At 43.8% G+C, this 9,127-nt stretch overlaps 1 protein-coding gene across 1 annotated transcript; it reads right to left on the bottom strand.

Moving 5' to 3' along the window:
• Positions 1–1,385: 1,385 nt before the first annotated feature.
• Positions 1,386–5,816, bottom strand: sox4b (SRY-box transcription factor 4b). Its single transcript, XM_069655820.1, has one exon. The coding sequence runs from the start codon at positions 5,232–5,234 to the stop codon at positions 3,987–3,989; it is 1,248 nt and encodes a 415-aa protein (XP_069511921.1). The 5' UTR covers positions 5,235–5,816; the 3' UTR covers positions 1,386–3,986.
• Positions 5,817–9,127: the final 3,311 nt, after the last annotated feature.

Below are 9,127 nucleotides of genomic sequence, written 5' to 3' on the forward strand. Positions count from 1 at the left end.
ATTGGCAACATTTTATTCTTCAGCAGGAATACATTTTAGGCAATTAGACAAACCTAAGCGGCCGACATAATTGGCTACTCAGGAAGCACATTAGTAATGAAACAGCGGTGTTAGTCATGGGATGGTGAACCGCTCACCTCCGTCACTTCATAGTCTGCGTAATAAGACTTCTGCACTACCTGTGTTATGTATAGATGTGTTATGTATTATGTGTTAATGGCGGCCTCCTGCTGTGAAGCTTCATCTGGTCAGTAGAGGTGAGCTTTTTTCATGTTGGATTACTGGCTACAGATGACTCTATGAAACAGGGGAGGGGGGTGTGGCAAAGCATGCAGTCGACGCTCCCCGGCGCATCCTCTTCTGAGCAGTGATTCATTATGACGGATAAAAACTGATCATTTGTTGGGATTTCTGAAACCAAAAGATGATCTGGTGCACAGGTCCATTTATGTGATTCTGTGTGTGCATTACCTGTTTGCTGATTACACGCAGCATCTAAATGGTTTCATGTTATGTATAATGCATCTGATTCTTTGCCCTTAAAGGCCACAAATTAATGTTTCATGCCTGTTTAAACAGGTACATTTAGCTTTAGTATGTGTCTAATAGATTGTACCTGTGTATCTAAGTCATTTTAAAATATGTCATGTGCCTTTTAAATCATCATGGAGGTCTCACAGCAACACTCCCCTGCTAAGACACACTCTGAATGCATGATGTCGGCGTAAGCCTTATGGGGGCTTAACATGAAAAAATATGTGTCACCATAGGGTTAAAATAATCTTATTGATTTTCTCTGTCTGAGTCCATATAAAAGCATCTATTTCTGGGCCCCACAGTGGAGTTGTATAAGCTTCCCAAAGGCTTTGCAGAATAGAGTCCATCTCGAGTCTATAGAGGCAGGAAACCTGCTGTAAGACTCTTACAGAGTCAGACCGGCCTGTTGGACTGGAACTGGGGGTAAAAGTGTGTCTTTTCTGGCTCAGTGATGAGCTTTTCAGAGGCTTTGTGGAAGATCTGTGGTTCTTTTACACTAAATGTAAAAGACAGTGTTGTGTTGAGCGAAGAAGTCTTTCAAAGGATGTGCTGATATGATTGATAATCACTTAGATGGAAATGTTATCAGAGTTATGTTCTTTTTACTGATTGAATCTGAGAAAAAAATGACCTTTTTATTCCCATTTCCTAACTTAATGCTTTAGCTTTAATTTGCATGTGTTGTCTTGATTTGAATGCTGACTCCTTTCACATCTCTTATGTAAGCAATGGCTTAAGATCATTGCTTAAGCAAGGTTGGTAATGATAATAAAGACCTACTGTTTGCACCTTTTACTGACATCTAAAGAGAGATATAAAGTAGAAGAATGAAGAAGAGAGTTGCAGAGTTTCAGTTCCAGCTGATATTTATTTCCTTCCTTGAAAAAGTCTGTACACAAGTTTATATCAACAATCTGACAGGCAGTGAATGGACACAATTTAGCTGGCATGAGTTCCCCCCCCTTCCTCTGAGTCCCAAAGAAAGGGGGGTTCCTTTGTTTATGGCATGATTAAAGACAATAAATGATAATTCTACACAGCATATTGCACAGGATGGATGAAAAATAAAGTCAATATATTTAAAAATGCTTTCATATATATATAAAAAAAGAGTCCTGAACTGACCACCTTAAATGTAAGTAAGGATGTGTAAAAGATAGCAGTTCTAGACAGTGCCTGTCCTCGATAGCAACAACGTACATAAACACACAATCTTTTTGCTTTATGATACAGTCAAATATACAAAGATCGAGTTCACGTTTCATCGTTTTTCCTCATTTTTTCATTTTTTCTGAAAAACACAACAGCTAGTAACCTGAATCTGAAATACAAATGCTATTCACCATGCCATAAAGATACTAAAACAATTATTAGCTAATAGTTAGCCGACAAGTAGAAAAGATTATATATTCAAATACAATGAGAAACGCAGTACAAGTAGGTGTTGCGGAACTCAAGTCAGAAATTTGAATATGCTTGATGTTATCATCCTTGTTGTTTGCTTGCTGTATTGTTAGCTGGTTCAATCCAGTGGCTGATTGGCAAATTTGACATCAGTTAATGAAAACATCAAGAAATAAGTCAAATTTAAAGCTACAATCTCCTCATTTGTTGTCATAGGCAAGATATCTGAAGGGAAATGGAAATGCAAGTGGCTGCTTGAGATAGTGATGCTGTCAAACCCACGTGGTCCACAGGAAGAGCCATAGAAAGAATGCATTCCTGTGTCTTTAAGGAGCCTGCAGACTGGCACTGTAAACGTAGAAGGTAGGCTGATACAAAGACTGGTGTTGCTTTCAAGTGCTGTCGGAAAAACGTAATTGCATCCTTATGACTGTGGGGTTAAATACTTTATGCTTGTACTGACAAAACAGGATGTTCAGGGATTGGACATCGAATAAGTCTTGTCAGTATGTGCTGGTTTAAGTGAAATAAAGTTTGCCAAATCAGTGATTTTAAACACAAATTACACACCTGATTCGTTTTGTCTTCTCTGCTCAGTCTCTTCTTGCTTGGTGCCTTTAATTTCTGAAACTAACAATAGGCACCACAGTGATACAAGGTCTGTTTTGCTGGCTGTCCTTACAAAAGCATCTGAACAGTCTTTAAAAAAACATGAGTACGTGTTTACCATGAGCACTTGAAGGCAGCATAAAAACCAGCCTGCCTGGGTACTAAAAATTAGGAAATCCCATACAGCTGTATTTGTAGGCTACACACACCGATTGTTGACTCCCCCATTTTCTATATAGATTTGTACAAAAATACACTGAGAAAATAATCAAACTGTTTCCTCTCTTTTAAGTGTCCAAAAAGTGTGTACATTTAAATATAAAATGAAATCAAAAGTTGTGTTTTTAAAACTCTAGCCCTTCGCCTGAGAAGGAAATGTGACAGACAGAGACATACTGACGAACAACCGTGTAAGAAAAAAAAACAGGACTAGATCATGTGTACAAGAAATTAAAAAAAATGATCAAGTCAAAAATGCTTGGCCCAGGTTATAAATACCTACAACATCCCATATAAAATGGCATCTGAATACATGTACAAAACAAAAGCTCAGAGGATGAAAAAAATCGGTGAGGATTTCTCTATAGCTATCATCTGAAATTAAAGACTTTTGGTCCTGAATCGAAGAGAACACGTGTATATAAAGTTCAGCACAGATTTGAAGTTGCGTTTGAGTCCTGAAGTTTGAAAAATTACAACAGCTGGTGATTATTTCAATGTCCTTTTTTTTCAAAAAAAGAGAAGAACCGAAAGCGAGCGCCACCTATCCATTTAAATAACCCTAATACTAGTTTTAAACTGCTCGACAGTCTCACAGAAAATCTCAGCACAAGATAGGAACAAAGTAGGCTATCATGCGTAACATGTTTTTTGCTTTTTGAGAAAATATTCGACTTTTAAAAAACATCAACCCACCTCGGTTTCATTAAAAATCCCTCTCGGTGACACACCACAATAAAAATGTCGCACGACAGTCCTAGTTCTGTACCTTTTTAGTGGTGAAGTTCACTTGGCGATTGGTAAAAAGTTGTGAAATGTCCCTTTTTTTAAATCAGCAACAACATTGATTAAGTGAACGGCGGACCGCGTAACGTGCAAATCAATCACAGTTAAAGTTGTTCAGTTCAAAAACAGTTCAGGACTGAGCGTCAGTCTCTCCTTCTCTCCCTCTCTTGTTTGCACTCCCTCCAACAGAGTTCCCCAGTCCACGCATCCGAAGAAAAGTACAAAAAGCAACTTGTTCGCTTTAAAGTTTAGCCTTCCAACGTTTTGCAACTCTTGCCTTAAAGGACGAGAAGGGACGGGGGCTAGTTTCAGTGGGTTTTTACTAGTCTGGTGTATTTAAACACAAACTATGACGCCCACTGCAGCCTACCAGGAACTCCTGTTTCTGTTTGTGGTCATATTTTTTGCTACCTGTCGCATTTTTGCCTCCCTCAGTACGTGAAAACCAGGTTGGAGATGGTGGACTCCAGCCAGTCCCCGGAGATCATCTCGCTGACTTCGGGCGTGCAGTAGTCGGGGAACTCGAAGTGGGAGCCCCCGGAGCCGGACTCAAAGTTCAAATCCAAGTCCCTGTCCAGCACCGAGGAGCCAAAGCTCCCCAGCGACATGCTATCAAAGCTGGGGCTCGGGTTGATGTCGAGCAAGTCGTCCTCGAACTCCTCATCCTCCGAGGAAGAGGAAGAGGACGAGTGGGACGAGGCGGAGGAGTGAGAGCCGGAGGGAGTAGGGGAGGAAGCCCGCCGACTGCTGTATGTGTGCCCGCCGTGTCGCTCCGAAGACCCGCCCAGGCTGCCGCTGCTGCCGGGGGAGGCGGCCCCCTCCTCCCTGCCGCTGGCCGCGTCCTCGTACAGGCTGAGCGGGTCGCTTGAGTCCGCCGAGCTGCTGAGCGTCGGGCTGGCGGGGACCACAACGGAGGACGCGGGGCTGACGCTCAAGCTGGCTGCGCTGCTCCCGAACACGTAGACCCGCTTGGGCTTCTTGCTCTCCGGTATCTGCTTGGCTGCTGAGGAGACAGATTTGGACTTGTAGAGGGAGTTGTGATGGTGCTCTGACGGGTGCTCAGAGGCAAACGGTGATGCTTTGGTGCTACTGCTGCTGCTCCCGAAAAGTGATTTGTGGGGTCTGCTGCTGCTGGGTGATTTGGATCCACTCTTCCTCGAAGATGAGGATGACTTAGTGCTGGTGTTGTTAGAGCTACTGTTGAGTTTCTCTGCCTTGTCTCCGTTGCTGCCGGGCTTGGAGGCGCTTGATTTAACCTTCTTCCTCGGCCGGTACTTGTAGTCGGGATAGTCCGCCATGTGCTTGAGCCTGAGCCGCTCCGCCTCTCTGATGAAGGGGATCTTGTCGCTGTCTCTGAGCAGCTTCCACCGCTTCCCCAGCCTCTTGGAGATCTCCGCATTGTGCATGTCTGGAGACTGCTCCATGATCTTCCTCCTCTCTATCTGGGACCACACCATGAACGCATTCATGGGTCTCTTGATGTGGCCGCTTGGAGTTTTACACCATGCCGGGTTTTCTCCCAGCTTGTCCCCGGCGGTGGAGGAAGCCGTGGAGCCCGGGGAGAGAGGCGAGGCGGCCGGGTCCAGGTCCATGCACGCCCCGGAGTCGGAGCTCGAATCCCCGGCGAAAAAGGACAGCGCCTCGGCGGTGCTCTCTGTGTGGCTCATTTTCTGCACCATGCTGCCCGCTTGTACACACAGAGGGAGAGCGGTGTGCTTGCTCTTTCTCTCTCCCTCTCTGCTTGGTCCTCTGATTCACTTTAAAGCAGACTCAGCTCTTTTCTCCTCCTCGTCGCAGTTTGAGCTGAGTAAAAAGCGCTGGAAATATTCACTCCTGAGATGTGAAGTAAACTCGATAACAGTTCAGTCCAGTGTAGCCTTAAAAAGGCTGGATGTGTGGAAAAAAAGTTTAATTTCCAGGTTCTGTAGGTGTAAAAACAGCACGGACAGTACAGCCTACTCTCCACTGAGTAGTACTCTGTTATCTGTCTCTCTGAGTCTCTTCCTTCTGTGTTATAAAATCAATTCAGCCGTGTGCTGACTGAACATAGTCTATGCAGCTGCAGAGCGCAGACTGAGTGCCACACTGTGCACCCGGGCTCTTACAAAGGGCTCCCAAGTACAGTGTGTAAGGTAAGTGCTTTTCTCTGCATCAGCTCTGTCCCCTCTCCTAGAAACAAAAGCCATGCATGCTGGGGAGGGTAAAAAATAGAAACCTAGAGCGAGTTACACTGTCCGCCTTCCATCTGCAGACCTGCAGCCGAGTTTCAAGCAGCCCTCCAGTCTCGGCCCCCCTTGCTTGCATTTATCCCTTCCCAGATACAACGGCGATAAAAATCCACCAATCAGACGCTGTCGCTACGCTGCCTCTGTGCCAGAAACACGCCCCCTCGCTACCGATTGGCCAAAAATGGAATCTAATAATAATCAGCGCGTGCAATGAGGAGCCTCGTGTCTGACCTCATTCCAGAATACAACAAGAAACTTCAATTTTTTTTAAAGAGACACTGGCTTATGTTATGGAACCCCCTTTTTCTACTCACTTACCACCAGCCCATGTGTATACCATTAACATATAGCTATATGGGAAGGTAAGTATACTTTACCATATGGAAACTTTAACTCTGAGTACAGTTTGTACCCTAGTTGCATGGTTAGTACTGAATAAAGGAAAGATCCCCTCCAAAACAAACCTCCCTTTTTTAACCACTGGTACACGCTGTGTTTGCTGTTCTGAATGGTACGCACCTGTAATATAAATAGAAATAAAACAGAGAAAGAACACTTGTCAGTGCGATGCAGGTGATGTAGTACAACGTTACCTAATGTTTACAATGTATCCGAGATGTTATGGAGAATGAAACATTTTATGGCTGACACAATATGATGTTTATCTTTATTATTTTAAGATAATTGACACACATAGAACAGAGGGGGCGTTTTATTTATTACTTATATAATCGTTTTTAATTAGTAGTTATTTGCCTACAGGTGGTCACTAACCGAGGTCATGTGTCACCGACACGTTGTTAAACAAGACCACGTTCAACAGTTGAGCCTCTCTTACTGAGCGCCTCACAAACAAGGAAATGTCTCTTGGACACATCATGATCGTTAAGCTGGTGTGAGAAAAGACTCCAAGCCAGGCTGTATATGCTCTGCGCGTTCACCTCTCTCTCTCTCTCTCCCTCCCTCTCTCTCTCTCTCTCTGAGGCAGGGCTGGGCGGTCTTTTGTCACATAACACACATCGAACCAACCCCTCTCCAGCACACCAGACAGAGAAAGAGCGAGGGAGGCGAAGAAGCAGGCGGCGGTGTGTGCAAACCGCCTGCGCGAGCACACACACACACATCCGCACACCTCTTAACTGACATCGAGTGCAGTTTTCCGTGGAGTGTCACAAACAAGACGAGACTGGGTGACAGAAAAAAACGCACGGCACCGCGCTTTTACGCGCACGCGGTGTCCCTTTTACGCACGGAAAAAAACTATCCATATATGTTATATTATTGCTATGAAAAATATAAAAGCTGCAACAAATGAGTATAATTAAATAAACAACACAGACGTGTTGAATTATAAAAGCAGATGTTCATTTTTTTGCTAGTCCGAGCACAGATACCCTTAAAATCGCAAGTTTTACACTTTATTCTCTCATAACCATAAATGTAAACAAAAATCTTATGTTTATTTTTGTCTATTTTTTGCTTTTGGTTGTAATAACACGCATATATGAGAGAAACCAGCTGTTACCAGTTTGTGTTTTCTCCAATCCAGTTTCCCCAGCAACATAACGAGTAGCCCATTTCACTTTTAAATCAGCAGCGAGTCAAAAATATGAAAGGAGGATTGAGGAGAAATTGAAGCAGACGCACAGTAAGCACACGGGCTGCGGTGCGATGCTGGACGGTCGCTAGATGGCGTCGCAGAGCCGGAAAGCACTCAGCCCGGCTGTGTTGCAGAGAATTTAGGCAGGGTAACAGAGATCAGAGCGAGCATCCAGAACAGTTACCAGGGGTGAATTACATAATGTCTCTGTGCGATAGGGAGGCATCCGAGCGATGCTGTGGTGCAGTGTGTGTGCCTGTGTAGGTACGTGCGTGTTGGAGTAAGGTATGAATGCCCTGACTGTGAAACAAAAGCATTGTATTTGGTACAAATCAGTTTGAAATCAGTCACTAATGATTTCAGCTTCCAGGAGAGCACGCCTCTGCCCATGAAAGATGCCTTCTAAATATTAAATGAAAGCAGGTGTGTAATAGAAGGAGAGAGGGAGAGATGGTCAGATGCTCTGTATCTAAATGAAAGGAGAGTCAGAGGTGACTCGATCACCACTGGGAAATCATATGAAAGTATCGTCACCAACGTTACTGGATGCATTTCACTGGGTACAATTATATTCAATATGGCCTCATATCTGCAGTGCATCCAAGTAAAGCAACGGGTAATTGGGCTCCAATTTGTGTGTTCATGGAGCAGAACTGCAATGGAAATAAGAATGTTAACTCATAAACTCACAGCGCTCCTCCATGCCATTTCAATAAGGATCTGCAGGAAAACGTTATAGCAAGATATTACATGTTGTGGAAGCTACTTCTCCTTAAATCATACATTAAAAGACACATTACATATTTCAAGTAAAGAAAACATGTTTTAAAGGTCAGGATTATTTTAAAAAATAGTCACTCTCACTTCTTCCCATTTTCTCTCCCAGTGCACCTGGAGTGACAGCTGGCGGCCTTTCTAAGCTAACACCTTATTCACTACCTTGAGCAGGTGTCCTTCCATTCTACGCATCGACTCCATTCTACAACCCAAAGATAAACAAGACCTTTCACCTAGTTGGAGACTCCGTAGTTAACTTGAATACACACATCTTTTTTTTTTTCTCGGCTGCCCACACTTCTCTGTCTCTCATTCTCTCTCCCTCCCCCTCCCTTTCTCTCTGTGTACGCATTAGTATGCCACACACACACACACACACACACACACACACACACACACACACACACACACACACACACCGACACGCACACGCACACACACACATGACCTGAAAGGATAAGTAGTGCATTCAAACTTTCCTCTCGCTTTCTCCGTCTCTCTCTTTTACTGCCATTGTTCCAGTGAGGTGCAGCTGCCACGCGAGTTGGAGTGGGTCGCGTGCCAACCCTAATCTCAACAGGTGTTCTTTTGGGTGGCTCTCGCTCGGCCCCCCTTCTCCTTTTCTTTGTCTGTCCTTACTCTCTCTCTCTCTTAACTTTTTCCCCACCCCCCCTACTTCACATTAGCACTACTTTTTGTGCTCTCTCTCTAACACACAAATCCAAGTTTGCTTCATTAAAATAACCATAACTGAGTTAATTCTGCCAAAGAAAAAGAAGACTACAAAACTATATATACTTACACATTTACTTTACTACAAGAAAAGAGTTAGTTCAAACACAGCATCAATGAATGAAGACTATAAATGAAAAGATGATACATATAGGTTATTATAGTGATAGTGATACGGAGAAGAAAAGGGACTATATGATTTGGAGGAGGCACATTTGGAAGGAGCTCAGCACAG

Source organism: Semicossyphus pulcher, unplaced genomic scaffold, assembly GCF_022749685.1.
Source record: "Semicossyphus pulcher isolate SPU_LCO1_2020_fin unplaced genomic scaffold, fSemPul1.0.p SCAF_9, whole genome shotgun sequence".
NCBI lineage: Eukaryota > Metazoa > Chordata > Actinopteri > Labriformes > Labridae > Semicossyphus > Semicossyphus pulcher.

What these genes read in the sequence shown, in the direction of transcription:
- sox4b (XM_069655820.1), bottom strand. Translation starts at nt 5,234, where the DNA reads ATGGTGCAGAAAATGAGCCACACAGAGAGCACCGCCGAGGCGCTGTCC.